Raw genomic sequence first — 15956 nt, 5'->3', positions numbered from 1 at the left:
CCCTTCTTCCCCATTCCCTACCTGTGTCATCCACGCAATACCCTACTCCTGTATCTTCTCTCTTGTTCTTGATCTACTTGTCGCAGCTTGTCTCTCCACCACTGCAAGCAGACGGGCTTCAGCCCACGCACCTAAATAACCGAACCATGCAGGCTTCTTTCTGAGTGGAGCGCTTCACCTTCATCATTACCAAAATCCATTGTGTACTCACTACTGGACTAATATGCTGTAATGCATAAGCTTATCTTTCTGGTGGGTTCGACGTCTTTCTGTCTGCCGACTCTACCGCAGAAACTCCCATGTCAGACGCCATCGTGGTGTTGAGGCTGCTAGTCATACATTTCGTACTACCTACACAAAATACTCACCATTGTAATCCAAACAATATATCATCTGTCTTTTAAAATAACTCATGTATTATGTTTGCTATATAATCTTTATATTTATGCAATAAATCGTGATCAGGCTTCACCAACAAGAGACATTATAACACCATCTCCCCAAGTCACAAGCCCCAGTAAATGAGAAAATGACAGGGCGAATAAGCCAATTCAATTTCATAGTCTACTTGGTAAAGCAACTGCTGTATGGTCAAGTATTGATTCCAATCTAGATCGTCATCCGATATCTCGTTGCGTCTCGCCTTTCCCCTTTCCTCGCTGACCCCCTTCGCTAGTGTACACCAAAATCAAGCAGCTATTAAAATCAAAGGCCCTAGTTCTCAATTTCTTTTTTCTTCTTCGTCAGGTCAGGCGGCCACGTGCTTGCTTGCTTGGTCGGCCCCGTCAGATTAGACGAAACACTTCATCTCTTTCCTCCAACTCGATGTGGTTTTGTATTTTCTCGTTTATTGTATAATTCCTAACAACTTCTTTTGCGGATCTATCATGCTTTAAAAAATAAAACCCCTACCAAGAACCGTGAAAACCGAAATGACAACCTGTGCCACGTATGCATTATTCAATCACAAATATTAATCGTTTGAGGGCGAGTTAGGAGAGCTATGGCATTGTTAGTTTGCTAGTCATGCAGATACAAGTAACAACTTACTATTGGTTTCCAGACGTTCCCGGGCCCGGCGTGCGGGGAGAGAAAGCAGGCGATGTAGGCGAGTAACTTGGGCTGGTAGGCGACTGCTGAGTCGTAGGACTTCTCTGGAAGGTTGGACTCGTTGGCGAGTAAGCTTCAGGAGATGTCGGCGACCAGGAGGGAGATGCTGGGGAGTAAGATGGCGAGGTTGGGCCGCCAGCACCATGCACGTTGGGCGACGTCGGGCTGTAGTTGGGGCTTGCCGGGGAGTAGCTGGGAGAAGTGGGAGAGTTGAACTGCGCCGGTGATGTAGGCGAGTAGTGTCGGGGAGACGACGGCGAAGTAGGCGAGTAGCTTGGTGACGTCGGGCTGTAGCTTGGGCTGGCTGGGCTGGTAGGCCGTAACATGGGCGAGGTGGGCGAGAATGATGGTGACGATGGGCTGAAAGACGGTGATGTCGGTCCATATCGACCCATGCCACCGCCATCGATAAGAGGTGAAGTGGGCGAGTATCCCATGTTGGGCGACGTGGGTGAGTAACTGAATGGTGACGTCGGCGAAGTACTGCTGAAGGGACTGGCCGCTCCACGGTTGTACGGGCTCATAGGAGTGGTACCGCCAAAGCCAACGCTACCACCACCATATACGGTATCGAAGCCAGCAGGCGTGTCCGATCCGGCTCCCTGGATAGGAGAGAAGTTTCCAGCAGCAGGAGAACTCATGCTCAGGTAACCCGAATCCGCCATGGGAGAACCCGTGTCGTAAGGAGTAGCAGCTCCCTCGATATCTCCACTCTTTGTAGGCATGCCTGCCATCAAGCCCATGCGAGAGTTGTCCGAGATGACAGTCTCGAGCATCTTAGGATCCAGAAGAACGTCAAAGTTACCAGTACCCATTGGCGCCATCTGTCCAAGCATGACGTTTTCAGAGATACCACGGCAGTCATCCAATTCACCTGTCGCCGCAGCTTCAAGCAGAATCTCGACGGTTTCCTCGAACGAACAACGCATCAGAGCACCAGTATCAGCTCGGTTGATTCCGTGTCGTGTGACAGCAGAGATGACACCCCTGTAGGTCATCACGTCTACAAGGAGAGCAATATGACGATGGTTGACGTAAGAACCATCAAAGGCCAACACGTTTGTCAACTCCTTTGCAAGGGCCGAACGAGCAGCCTCAATACCAAACACCTCAACAATCTGGTAAAGATCGTTGGTGTATGTTCGAGTCGCGTCGACACCATCCACAGCCAACACGTCACGGAGAGCAGTACCACTGGTATCCAAGTACCATTGTGTGCAGCGAGGGTCGTCTTTAATGGCAAGCAACGCTCCATCGTCGTCTTCGCTAAGCTTAGTTCCCTTGGTCAAGAAAGCACGTTCGATGCCAGGGACACCACGGAGAGTAAGCGTATCCAAAAGATGGGCTTCCAGGCGCTTTAGCATAACGTCATCTTCCATTCGGCCACCGTCGCCATCATCGTCCTTATCACCAGTGTGAATGGTTCGGATGCGAATAACTTGCTCATCGGCGTTGTTGTCACTGAAAATGACCGCCAGATCGGTGGGATACTCCTCCTTGATGCGCTGAGCAACGTCATCAATCTTGATCTCCTTGTCGAGAAGCTTCTGTCGATCGAGGGTGATACGTAGAAGCCATCGCGACTGGTTGGCAGTGGGATCAACGCTTTCGTCGGGAATCATGTAGTAAGATTCGACCATGTCCAAATCCTCAGGAATGTTTGTCTCGGTAACGTTGGGGTCATAGTAGATCTCAGTGACTGAAGTGACAGAGCGAAGGTTGGTGTATTCGACCATACTTCGCAGCTTCTTGGCTTGCTCTTGCTTAGCAAGAGGTGTGTTTAGGTACACAGCCATGCTAGGAGTCTTGATGTTCTTGGCCAAGTTGAGAATTTCTTTGAGACGAGGCACACCCAGGGTGACGTTCTTGGAAGACACACCAGCGAAATGGAAGGTGTTCAGTGTCATCTGAGTGGCAGGCTCACCAATGGACTGGGCAGCCAAAACACCAACCATTTCACCAGGGTTGACGAAAGCACGGTCCCATCTGTTTTGAAGTTCGCCCAGAATATGGTCGAAAGCCAGCCTGTTTAGTCGGTGCTCCTTGACGACTTCCTTGAAAGCAAGTCGAGAACGCAACAGTCCCTTGAAGAGAATGGAGGCGTTCGCGTCAGCCTCCAATGAGATTGGGTCGGTTCCGCGGACAATCTTCATGTTGTCCAGCATGTTTTGCACTGCTGGGATGACGTCCGAAGGTCGCAAGTTACTTCGGTCATTGGCTTTGACATTAAAGACGCGCTTCGCTGACTCGATAATGCGAGTAATATTCAGTGGGAGCTGCATCATTTCCTCATTGCCCTTCGCGCGGTTGATTGCTCGGATCCGAGTGCGATCATGCACCAATCTCTCCCATTCCTCATCAAGGAGGGCCATAGAAGGCCTGTCACCAGTCAACTCATTACCGAATTCATAATCATGCTTGAACCACTCAGGAGGGTTAGCGAGATCGAGACGGTACTTCTTCTCGAAAGCGGTATTCGACATGTTGAGAATTCCCAGCTTCTGATTCTCAATGATCATAGCATCGAGACCGTCTTCGCCATAAAGGAATTGAACAATGTCGCCCAGAGAATTACGAACAGTACCATCGTAGCGCGCAGAAAGGTCTTCAAGAGCCTTGACCAATCGTCGCTGAATGTAACCAGTTTCAGCAGTCTTGACCGCAGTATCAATGAGACCTTCTCGACCAGCCATGGCGTGGAAGAAAAACTCGCTAGGGGTAAGACCACGTAGGTAAGAGTTCTCGACGAAACCACGGGCTTCGGGAGAATAATCATCCTTGGTGAAATGAGGCAGAGTACGATACTTGAAACCAAAGGGAATGCGCTTTCCTTCGACGATTTGTTGACCGACAAGCGCAGTCATTTGCGAAATGTTGATAGAAGAACCCTTGGAACCTGAAGAAGCCATGGTGACAGCATTGTTTGAATCCTTCAAACTCTTCTGTGTTGTGGTACCAGCCTTGTCACGGGCCTGGTTGAGAGCCATAGAGACCTTGTTTTCGAAAGTCGCTCGAACGTTCATACCAGGCAGAGCCTCAAGCTCGTTGGCAGTAGCCATCGCCGTCAAGCGAGCGACCTCGGCCTTCTCATCGTCAATGTGCGCCTGAACCTTGGCGATGGTCACCGCATCGGGAATCGTGTCACCGATACCAATACTGTGACCGTTCTGTAGAAGCCAGTATGTGACAACTTGCTGCACTCCGTTCAGGAAAGCCATGGCACCCTCGGGTCCCAACTCATTGTAGCTGATATGCACAATACCGCCGGCAGAAGCACCAACACTCTTCTTTGTAAGAAGGCCATACATCAATTGACCGGCCTGAATCAAGAGACCCTCGTCCTTAAGAGGGGCACTTTCGCCAGAGTCGGTACCGTTGAAAATGGTAACCTCCTTAGGGATAACCATGCTGATGAGCTGCTTACCAGTCCAGCGAGGGCGGGGCTTGTAAATAGCTGGCTGGGGAATGACACCATCCCAGTTAGGGACCCAAAGCATGCAGTTCATGATCTGCTCCTTGGTGAGGAAAACATCTCGACGGCACATCTTGTAGGCTCCAGCGAGAGAGTCCTGGACAATACCCATGAGGGGGCCGTTCTTCTGGGGAGATACAATGTTGAGAGGGACTAGACAAAGCTCCTTGACCTCGGCACGTGTCTCTTCACTCTGCGGGACGTGAAGGTTCATCTCGTCACCGTCAAAATCGGCGTTGTAAGGAGAAGTAACAGACAGGTTGAGACGGAAGGTGGAGTAAGGCATAACACGGACACGATGACCCATCATAGACTCCTTGTGCAAAGACGGTTGACGGTTGAAGATGATGTAATCACCAGTCATCAGATGACGCTCTACCTTCCATCCATACTCCAGTGAGATTGCTCCAGCACGTCGGTGATGTCGCAAGTCAATTCGAGAACCATCTGGTCGAACAACATACTGGGCACCGGGGTGTTCGTTGGGTCCGTTCTCAACAAGTTGATGCAGCTTCTCGATGTTGTAAGGAGTGACAGTCTCGGGATAAGTAAGGGTTCGGGCGATGCTACGAGGCACACCGACCTCATGGAGGGAAAGGTTGGCATCACCAGTAATGACGGTACGTGCAGAGAAATCGACACGCTTACCCATCAAGTTACCTCGGAGACGACCTTCCTTACCCTTTAGACGGGCTCGAATAGCCTTGACAGGTCGACCGCTCTTTTGCAGGGCACGAGGTTGGCCAGCAATATCGTTATCCATGTACGTGGCAACGTGATATTGCAGCAGCTCTTCAAAATCTCTAGCAATGTGCTGGGGCGATCCCTCACGAATAGCCTGCTTCACGTTTCCGTTGGCGCGAATGATATCACCCAGCTTGTAGGTCAAATCATCTTCGTTGCGCATACCAGTTCCAGTGCCGTCCATAGAAATACTAGGACGGACAGGAGGTGGTGGCACAGGAAGGACGGTAAGAACCATCCATTCGGGACGAGCGTAGTCTGAGTTGAGACCCATGTTAACTAGATCTTCCTCAGAAATCCTTCTCAAAATGCCGTGAGCGGTCTCGGGTGTGATGGGTATCGTCTCCTTCTTCTTCGTCTTTTGGCCATCCTCGTCAACTGTAACTTCGAAAGCGGCCTTGAGTTGCAGAGCACCTTGTCGAACAGCGGGTTGAACGTTACCACAGCCGCCATGGCCTTCCAAGGGGCCAGTCTTGAGCGTCGCAGCAAATTCGTCATCTTTTTGTTTCGGCTCGTCGTTTTCACATCGCTTTTTCTTCTTGCAAGCTTCCCACACTCGGTGGAATCGAACTTTAGGATCTCGAGTGTTGATGGCTGCAGCGAACTCGGGATCTCTCTGAGTAGGAGGTTAGCGTACAAAGGTCTAATAGCGTCAGACAGTAGTGAGACGAACAGAGTCGGCTAGCACTTTGCTACAATTGTGGCAAACAATCTCCAGGATCTTCTTGACTTTCTTGATAAATCCAGGATGGTAGACGGGCTTGGCCAGCTCGATGTGGCCGAAGTGACCGGGACACTCGCCCATGGCTTGTGTGCAGGTCTTGCATCGGAACGATCTGTCGATCGAACCTAGAAGCAGATCGTTGAGACCACCATCACGAGGTTTTGTCTTGTTCTCGTCCATGGTTTCGGGGTAAACGATGTGACAGACACTCATATTCTTGATCTCTTCAGGAGACATCAAACCGAATTGAATCTCTTCCACTGTCTTGAGCGGAGCGCTCGAGTGGGTGAAGTAAAGGTTAGCCATGGTGGCGATTGGTGATTGTTCTGACGTGGAGTAGCAAGGAGCGAGAAGCGAGAGTAGAGGTCTGAAAGCGCGCCAGAACGTAAGTAAACGCGAAAATGCTGAAGAAAGGTGCAAAAGTTTGCGATTAAGTAAGTTGTTAAAAGCGCAAGGCTGAAAGTATCGATGATATGAGCACTCAAATGCGATTGCTGGATAGCGATGAACCGCAACGCCTGTCCTGGCCAACCGGGCCTAGGTGAACCTCAGGCTGGTCTCCCCCGTCGCCGCCACCTCGTAAGTCGCAGAAACTCGAAAAATCGCGGTCGGCGATGTCGTCAATCGGTCAATGTCGGTCGATGAGCTTTTTCGATAAGTTGCGCGCGATGCCCGACGCGCGATGTGATGACTTTGTGTTGTAGGCAAAGTTTGTCGTGGTTAAGGCGAGAAAGTCGGGGGAAGCCTGAAAGAATCTGGACTTGAGAACGGCTGGCAGCAGGTCTCGCGCTAAGCCTCTTTTGGACTGCCTGAAGCTCTTGGTGTTGCCTGAGGCTTGCGCAGAGCCTTGTACAGGTACTTTTGATGCACGCACTCACGTGCTGACTAAAGCGTTTTTGAGGAGCGGTATAGTTCACAGTCGCGTTTTTTAATGAGGCTATCAAGTATCTATACCTTTGCCCCTATGAATAATGGATCCAATCACGCCCTCTGACGTTTGAGATCCGGGCAGTGACTCAGGCGAAACACCTCCAATTGTTCATGCTCCTTAAGAGGCGCAAAGAAACACCCGATGAGATACGACTTAAATACATGAATCAGCCTATTTTAGAAATGGTATCTAGCTGTCAAGCTTATTTCATCCTATGTCACTCTCAGGGATCGCTGTTACTGTTTACCATGTCCTTGAAAAAAGTATCATGAAACTTAATCACAGGTACTACCTCAGTACCTTTGGTAGTAGACTTACGACATGTTCTTCTCCCCCAAAAGAGGCATTCCTCACCTCCAGTTGTTCCCACGCCATGCCTGAGCATTTTTGTCTATTAAAAAGGTACCTGTTTCAAAATGCATTAAACGTTGTTATTAATACCACGCTACTGTTCGTTATTTTATCTCTTTGTTGAGATGAAAATCGGCAATTGCTCTGCCATGAGCTATCCCTATTCCATGCAGCTTTAGCTCCTAGCAATGCATGCGACAAAGGCCACTTTGTTCTTTGTCACTTGTCAGTAAGTAAAGTCGGCTATTAACGCTTTCGCCCTCTTCTGCTGGCCGCGCTTTTCTTGACGACGGGTGGTTTCTCCTCCAAATCACTTTGACCCTCCCCAGGACTCCTACGTCTCATGGTGCCAGTGGATACAGCGATGAATTCGTCCTCACTATCGCTCTCGCCGAGATTAAACAGTATGGGCATCCGGAAGCTTTCGTCTTCATCCAGAGTTTTGGATTGGTCGACCGTCAAGACGTCCACTTCTTCGTCCTCCGCATCCAGTCGCCTTCTGTGGATTTCTTCCTGCGCGTAAATATCAAACTCGTCCTCCCGCTCGATGTACTCGACATTTTCTTCCACTTCGGCAAAATCTGGTGCCAAAGCCGACCATTTTTGCGGACTCACCACGGACCATATGTATATACGACCGGTTTCTAAACCGCAGGCGGCTAAGAGCGCACGGGTTGGGTGCCACTCTATCACTCCTTGCTCTTCTTTCGGGTCCTTGAGCATGCATACAAGACTACCGTGGTTGCGCTCCCAAACGTACAGCTCGTGGTTGTTATACGTCGAGGCTGCTACGTATTCGCCCGTAGCACTAAACGTAACGTGATTCCATGATAATCTGTTGACAACATCCTGAAATTTGTGCTCCAGTGGCACTTGTAACGTGTCGAGATCGAGGTTTTCCGCTAGCAAGTTAGGCACGCGGAGTGTTCGAATAATCCTGTCTTGGGAATTGACAAGCAGCTCGCGGCCCGACACTGTCATTCTCATAGTCGTGATGACTCCCGAACATATCTTGTCAGAGTATATAATTTCGTAGGTCTTTGCGTCGACGATATTTAGTTTTCCTTTGTTCGTGCCGGCAAGGATGTGGTCTCCGGTTGTGCTCCAGACCGCACAGGTTGTCATCTGTTTGGCGTCTTCCTTTGCTTGTTTCTCGCGTAACGCAGAGTCATCTGTATTCGGTCGCTTCGGTGCGGATGGTAAGATGTGTTTCACATCGACGGGGTCGGTGATGTCGACGAGAACGGGCTGCTCTTCAAAGAGTGCTGCGACGAATTGGAGGCTGGCGCATGTTAACTGAGCTGTCTAGACTGGTCGCATTGTTCTTACTGATTCCACGGATGGAGCTCGGCCATATATACAGGCGCGCGAAAGCGAACCTCGCGCAGGCGCTTGCCATCCTGAAGGTCCCATAGGATAGCTTTCCATCCTTGGCAGGTTGTGAGAAGATACTGTCCACATCGCGACCAGCTCAGAAATGTGATGCTCTTGTTGTGACCTCTCAATTTTATTGCTACCCCCATGGTATCGAGATCCCATACCACAACTGTTCCATCGACTCGGCCGGATGCCAGGTAATCTCCTTGGCGATTGAAGCGCAATGTTGTCGCATGTCCCGATCGGATGGTATTAGTGATATTCTCGGGGTAATCCTGGAGGAGATAATCATCTGACAGTAGCAAATTCATTTTTGCAAAGTTACTGAGGATAGCATTGAGATACTATCATAAATGAAAATGCCGTGTTTAACAAGTGTTTGTGCAGGACTAGAATTTGGCTTCAGCCGTGCTGTTTGGGTGGATGTTGATTGATCTGCAAGGCTGCGATGGCCCACCTTCCCTTCCATCCATCACTCCAGGTGTGCAAGCAATAATTGTGGCTGGCCTATTCCACTGTACATGCCGCCCGGGAATAATGGATGAAATGGATGGAAATCTTGCACCCCTCTATTGATGAGTCTCTCCCCACCACCAATGCTCAACTTGTACTAACAATTCTCACAAAGCCCCTCTGATTCACAAACGCAGGTTCTGCGCCAACATCGATTTCACTGTTGGCTTTCCATCGGATAGATCATCAATATGGCAAACTCCAAGTGAGTTTTGGGACACACGTGTCGTTTTGTTACATGTATCTAATCGCTTACAAGATTCGAGTATGTCCGTAATTTCGAGACGACAGATGCTTTAATGCCCAACACATGGATTGTGGTTCGCATCGATGGCAGGGGCTTCACCAAGTATATACAGCCCTGCTGAACAATGCGAATTAAACTGACTGGGTTAAGAATGTGTGCCAAGTATGCCTTTGAGAAGCCAAATGATCGTCGAGCTCTGGATCTCATGAACACTGCTGCCAAAGCAGTAGTGACTGAATTGCCAGACATCACGATCGCATATGGCGTCAGTGATGAGTACAGGTTTGTTGGACTAAACATGCAAAACAAGTCTCTTAATAACAATACCACCAGTTTTGTCTTTCACAAAGCATGCACTTTATTTGAGCGAAGAGCCAGGTACGGAGTTATTCTCCCCTTGAGTCAACTCTCGACTTACCATGTTTCAGTAAACTTGTCAGCACTGTTGTATCCACGTTCACAGCCAACTATGTATACTTTTGGTCCACTCACTTCCCAGATACTCCCTTATCTCCTCCGTTGCCGTCGTTTGACGGAAGAGCAGTATGCTACCCCAGTGTGCAAAACCTCCGCGATTACATGAGCTGGCGGCAAGTTGATTGTAAGTATTCTAAGATGTGCCAAGATGATTTTGATGCTAACGAACAAGGTCACATCAACAATCTTTACAATACTAGTTTCTGGTCATTGATCCAGGTCAAGGGCCTTGACAACAAGGAGGCTGAAAAGAGGCTTGCTGTAAGTTGTCAGTGTCTCTGGGCCCAAAACAAGCTGACACATTGGCAGGGAACGTACGCAGCGGACAAGAACGAAATCCTCTTCTCCGAATGCTCCATTAACTACAACAACGAGCCAGAGATTTACAAGAAGGGCAGCGTCATCTTTCGCGATGTATGTACTCCGATTTCCGTGCCAGGAACATCCACTAATTCAAACAGTACGAGCTTGTTGACCCCGACTCTCACAACATCACACAGACCATCGACTCCCAGGCCGAGCCGACTCAACAATCCAAGACACAGAAAGAGAAGGACAAGAAGAGTCGCGCGAAGGCTCGCGTGGTAGTGGAGCACGTGGACATTATCAAGGACGATTTCTGGGATCGAAGACCATGGCTTCTTTCAAACAAGCCAGGAAAGATTCCGAAACAGACGTAAAATATACATCTATGGGGTATCATCCAAAAATTCCCATTTGACCTCAACTCCGTGAATATGCTCTCGCTGTATATGCCATTAAACTCCGTTTTTGTCTTTGTGGTCCTCTATTTTCCAGCCTCCTTTGCTCTCTGCCTTCTCTTTTCTTCTTTCTTGGCCCGTCGCCTTCGCTTCTCTTCGTCTGCGTCGCTTGATTCGGCTGATGACTTGGACGACTTGGATGATTTGGAAGATTTCTTTGACTTTTTCAGCTCTCGGCGCGCAGCTTTCGCGTCCCTTTTTGCGGCACGTGCCTCCTTGCGCTTCTTCTTTTCTTCTTTTCGTGCTTTCTTTTCTTCCTTGGTCTCTTTTCGGGGCTTGTCCTTGTCAGATTTGCTCGAGTCCTTCTGATCGCTGGAATCCGTGTCCGATGACTCTGTGCTCGAGTCGTTGAGTTTGAGTCTGTCTATCGTTCCTTCGAGGAATCCGCCTCGGACAAAGGTTGAGTAGACGGAGTATTTTCCGAGGTTCTTGTCGATGACGTTGAGCTTGCCGGTGGTGATGGTCTGTATCACCTTTCCCTTTTTAGAAGTGTCGATGCCTTTAAGTTGCTCGTCGAAGGCGTTCATCCACCATTGGTCACTGGTAAAGTGTTGCTTTTGGCCCAGTCCTTTGGTATTGTCTTTGCGATTCAAAAGTAGAGGTTTCGCGAGTCCGATCGAGTCGTCGGTCTTGTGAAGGGAGTGGCCGGTACCTCTCCAACCCTGTGAGGACAGCAGCGCATGTGCATCCATCGCTTTTTTCGTTTTTATTAAGAGACCCTTCTGGTAGTTGAATCGAGGTTGTCGCGGTCTCGAGTTGGTAAAAGAAAAAGCTGAGCAAATATTGAAGTGTCGATGAACACAGATGGTTTCGAGAGTTGCGACTGGGAATTTTTTTAGCGGGGCTATCTTATCAGACCCCTGATAATCTTATCGGGTCTAAACCCATTTGCCCGCATGTTACCCTGGAGTCGAGCATCACGATTGATATGGGACAGACTTGTATGCATCTGTACTCTACCTCTACCATGTTATATTCGACGAGTTCTGCTTCCTTGGCGTAATAGTCCCGGCTTAGAAGTGGCTTAATCACCCCCAAACTCCAATATAACGTGCTATCAAATTTATGTTATGTACATGGCGGTGTAACAAAGGTTTCTTGTCGAAAGATTGCCAAGTCTGGTGTTGTTGAATAAGAAAGACACGAACCTCTATTCTGTCTTTTGAACAAGACACAATCTTACTGTTCGCAACATAAGGTCCAGTCTCCAATCATCTATCATATCAAAGTCCAAATGTTTGATCAAAACTCGGGATAACGCATTTAGTAAGGCTGTATCTTTTGGTTCCTGGCCCCTGTGTCAATGACGTTGGATCTGCAAGCCTCCATTGATCAAATGGACCTCTAAGCGCCACAACTGCTTAAACATACCCAAGAAAATGACATTTAAACCCCATTCCTGGAACATTCAAACCACATTTCTTCTAGTTGCTACTCCCAGTGCTGGAATCCTATGAATGTGCTGCACGTGACAGATGCTCAGCACTTGTCAGCTCCTTCGCGATTACATCACACACTGTGACCATCGACCCAACAACCAACGATCCACTTGTACCTTAGTTACACCAGGACTTGAAGTCGGCTCAGCTTCAAGCCTATGAGTCTCCTCACTCTAACACACAACACTGCCTAAAAGTCCGCCTAGGTCGAGACTGAGGCATTCTTCAGTGGTTGTGCACATTCACGGACTGGCCTGAGGGAATGCTTCTTCTTGACACATATCCATTCCTGTTATAAGACCGTTTGCCCTCACCAGACAACCGTCCACCAGTTACTACCTAGTAACAACAACAATACTGTCATAATCCCAGCGATCGTGTCAGCAGCGAATATCGTCAACATGGCGCCAACATGCTCAGACCCTCGCCAAATAGTCATCACTCTCAACCCCGCACGGCGTCAAGCCCTGTTGAAACTCGTTGACGAGATCACCTCTTACATGATAGATCAACTCCAGGCATCTGACGAAGAGCTGGGCCCTGTTATATCAACCCCTCGGGATGAAAGTGGACCTTCAACACCCAGGGATGAAGGTAGATCTTCAACGCCTAGGAATGATGACTTCTACAAGCGGGCCCAAGAGCAAGAGCAGCAGCCAAAGAAGCAGTCAGCGCAGGCACTGCGCATCCAAAAGGCTGCGATCAAGCACATGAAGGGATGGAAGAACGAATTCATGCCAAAGCTTGAAGAGATTGTTCGCGTTAAGGATGATTACAAGATCCAGGATGAGAGACGCAAACACCAAGAAGCTGCCGAAAAGAAGAAGCTTGATACACCAGAGGAGGGTGAGAATCTCATCAGTTTCGGTGAAACCAAGGTCGACAAATCTGCAGATATTGCTTCTCTCCAGTCTTTGTACCACCCCATCCCAACAAGGTTGACAACCATCCCTGCGGCTGATAGGCGGGAGGCTGTCTCATGCATCCTGCTGCTTCTTCTGTCCACGGGCAAGTATTCTGCCCATACCCGAGCACTGGCCTTGTATCTTGCTTCGTCCCTGGAGCTTCCCCAGACTTTCATCATCAAGGAAGAGATAGAAATTGCAAAGACTCTTCTGGAATCTTCCAAAGATCAGGAAAAGCAACAGGAAGTCATGTCTGCCGAAGCCGAAGCATCCAAGCGCCGAGAGGAGAACAAGTTTAGTCGGTTCTGGAAAGTAGGTCTTGCCTCTGTCGCTGGAGCAGCTGTTATAGGTGTCACCGGCGGCCTGGCAGCTCCTTTGGTTGCGGGTGCTGTTGGTAGCATCCTTGGTGGTGTAGGTCTAGGAGGTGTCGCGAGCTTCTTAGGTATCTTTTGGATGAACGGTGCCCTTGTAGGTGCTCTGTTCGGTGCTTACGGTGGTAAAATGACGGTATGTGCCCCTAGAAGCTCTCGGTTCTACCAGCTAACACAAGTCAGGGTGAAATGATGGACAAATATGCCAAGGAGATTGAAGACTTTTGCTTTATACCTCTCAAGGGAGTATGGGGTGAAATATTCAATGCCGAACAGGATGAAGCACAAGCACAAGAGCGACGTTTACGAGTTACAATTGGAATCAACGGCTGGCTACGTGACGAGGATGATGTTACCAAACCTTGGCGTGTTCTCGGGGACGATTCTGAGGTGTTCGCCCTGCGTTACGAAATGAAGTCTCTCATCGCCCTTGGACACGCGCTTCGAACCATGGTCGAGTCTTTCGCCTGGAAGAAGGTCAAGTTGGAGATTCTTAAGCGTACCGTTTTCGCGACGCTTCTTGCTGCACTTTGGCCCATTCAGTTGCTCGCCGTCGCTTCTAACGTCGACAATCCCTTTGGCCATGCGCATAATCGATCACGAAAGGCAGGGCAGCTACTTGCTGATGCTCTCATCAACAAGGTCCAAGGAGAACGTCCTGTAACATTGATTGGTTATTCTCTAGGTGCCACGGCAATCCATGCTTGTCTCCAGTCTCTTGCCGAGCGACAAGCATTCGGTCTCATTGACTCTGTTGTCATCATTGGAGCTCCTGCTCCCTCTGCCCCTCCTCACTGGCGTACCCTTCGAACCGTTGTATCAGGAAAGATTTTCAACGTATATTCGGAGAATGATCTGATTCTTGGTTTCGTGTACCGTGCTCATAGCCTCTCTATGGGCGTTTCCGGCTTGCAAAACATCCAAGAGGTTGAGGGTGTTCAGAACCTTGACCTGAGTGACACGGTCAGCGGACATCTTCGATATCCCGACCTCGTCGGCGAAATTCTTAACAAGTGCGGCTTTGTTGGTATTAAGGCTACTTCGGAAATTGAAAAGGATGAGCTCATTCTTATGAAAGACCGTCACGCTGAGGGCGAGTTGATTGATCTTGAAGGAACTGCATCGGAGGGACAGGAGAAGCCTCAGTCACCCAGCCAAGAGGAAATCGAGCGGGATCTCCATGGGCTCAACATCTCCCCTCCAGCTCTCATCTCACCTTCGCAGCCTCCAGGTCAAGAACAGTCGCAGAATATTTCTGGTTCTGAAAACCCACCCCTTCCCCGACGACTTGTTGCTCAGGACAAAGAGGAAGCACCGGAACTGCCTCGACGACCTGGAGCAAGCGAGAAGCAGTCAGGAGAAGGAGACAAAGACTCCACGCCACCGTTACCTCGACGCCCTACCGAACCTCCGCATGAAGACAAACCTGCTATTCCTCGCCGACCAGTTGGAGCTGGCCAGGAGTCAAACCCTCCTCTGCCGCGACGACCTATTGAGTCTTCGCATGATACGCATCAGCAGCGACCTTGGACACCTGAGTCGAATGTCTCAGACGATGAAGAGTATACTCACATTGCCATGGTGAGCTATGATAGTGACAACAGTACGAAGTAAGGATTGCAGGAAGTTGTGTTAGAGTTGATGGGAATGAATGCGAGCGGAAATACGGATGGAACAGTGAGAGCTATAGAGCTAGATGTTGAAATCCATAAACCCAATTACAAATATCGATGCATTCTACTCTGTTTAGATCGAATGAGTCAGCATTCAAACATTCATTGATGTATTCTACTGGGTAGCAGAAAAGTTAACCACCTAAGTCTTAGGATACAAAAATAAATAGTCCAAAGGCTATGGTTTTAGTAGCATAAGATGACCTACTAATTTTGTCTCTTATGTTCTCAGTGGCCAATTTTTCTAATACCCTGAGGGCATTTCAAAACTCCTCCTAGCTATTATGGAGCTGAGGACTTTCTCTTGACGATCCATAGAAGGAAGCTCTTCTCTCAATATCCACTCTTCAGCTGATATATTTCTCGCAGATGAAGCCAAAGGCTCGTATGTCACGAGAAGAAGACAACATTGTTATAGAAGCTATACCTAGTGACTTCACTCTGTATGTTAGATACGTAATTCTCGGCATATATGAGTGATCATTTTATTCTTTTCGTTTGTCAAGTAGTGCAAACTGCTTGCTCGTCTGCCTAATATAATGACATGAGTGGCTCATTAGTGCTTTAGTTATCCCTGCTAGTCCAGGTCCCAACCACCCACATCCAGGTCTGGGAGACTACTAAGTAGCGACTAGGTATGGATTGTAACACTGCACCGCGTTCTACTTAACGCGTCGTGCTTTTGAACTAATGTTCACTAACCCCTTGGTCTTGCATCACCACTCTACTCCAAAATTCTCACGTACCTCCCTCCCTTCTCACCATAGTATACCACCATACGCCTAGTCCACATTGTCTCAATATTCTTCTCTAAATCTTTCTCAACTCCAATTGAATTCTTGAGATTTTATATCAGGCTAA

General features: G+C 48.8%; 5 protein-coding genes across 5 annotated transcripts; 2 read left to right on the top strand and 3 right to left on the bottom strand.

Annotated features, from left to right (window-relative positions):
- Positions 1-973: 973 nt before the first annotated feature.
- FGSG_00916 (DNA-directed RNA polymerase II largest subunit) lies at positions 974-6356 on the bottom strand (the record flags this gene model as incomplete). The annotated part of the gene is made up of 3 exons (XM_011318349.1): positions 974-1001; positions 1051-5942; positions 6000-6356. The coding sequence occupies 3 exons, from the start codon at positions 6354-6356 to the stop codon at positions 974-976; spliced, it is 5277 nt and encodes a 1758-aa protein (XP_011316651.1).
- Positions 6357-7398: 1042 nt separating this feature from the next.
- Positions 7399-9020, bottom strand: FGSG_00915 (uncharacterized protein; the record flags this gene model as incomplete). The annotated part of the gene is made up of 2 exons (XM_011318348.1): positions 7399-8614; positions 8662-9020. 2 exons carry the CDS (start codon positions 9018-9020, stop codon positions 7579-7581), a joined length of 1395 nt encoding a protein of 464 aa, XP_011316650.1. The 3' UTR covers positions 7399-7578.
- A 600-nt stretch (positions 9021-9620) lies between these two features.
- FGSG_00914 (uncharacterized protein) lies at positions 9621-10626 on the top strand (the record flags this gene model as incomplete). Its single annotated transcript, XM_011318347.1, has 6 exons — positions 9621-9751; positions 9803-9847; positions 9898-10070; positions 10119-10207; positions 10256-10360; positions 10408-10626. The coding sequence occupies 6 exons, from the start codon at positions 9621-9623 to the stop codon at positions 10624-10626; spliced, it is 762 nt and encodes a 253-aa protein (XP_011316649.1).
- A 107-nt stretch (positions 10627-10733) lies between these two features.
- FGSG_00913 (uncharacterized protein) lies at positions 10734-11399 on the bottom strand (the record flags this gene model as incomplete). Its single annotated transcript, XM_011318346.1, has 1 exon — positions 10734-11399. The coding sequence occupies one exon, from the start codon at positions 11397-11399 to the stop codon at positions 10734-10736; it is 666 nt and encodes a 221-aa protein (XP_011316648.1).
- Positions 11400-12547: 1148 nt separating this feature from the next.
- On the top strand, positions 12548-15036 carry FGSG_00912 (uncharacterized protein; the record flags this gene model as incomplete). Its single annotated transcript, XM_011318345.1, has 2 exons — positions 12548-13558; positions 13606-15036. The coding sequence occupies 2 exons, from the start codon at positions 12548-12550 to the stop codon at positions 15034-15036; spliced, it is 2442 nt and encodes an 813-aa protein (XP_011316647.1).
- Positions 15037-15956: the final 920 nt, after the last annotated feature.

Source organism: Fusarium graminearum, chromosome 1, assembly GCF_000240135.3.
Source record: "Fusarium graminearum PH-1 chromosome 1, whole genome shotgun sequence".
NCBI lineage: Eukaryota > Fungi > Ascomycota > Sordariomycetes > Hypocreales > Nectriaceae > Fusarium > Fusarium graminearum.
This window is presented reverse-complemented; position numbering and strand designations above follow the sequence as displayed.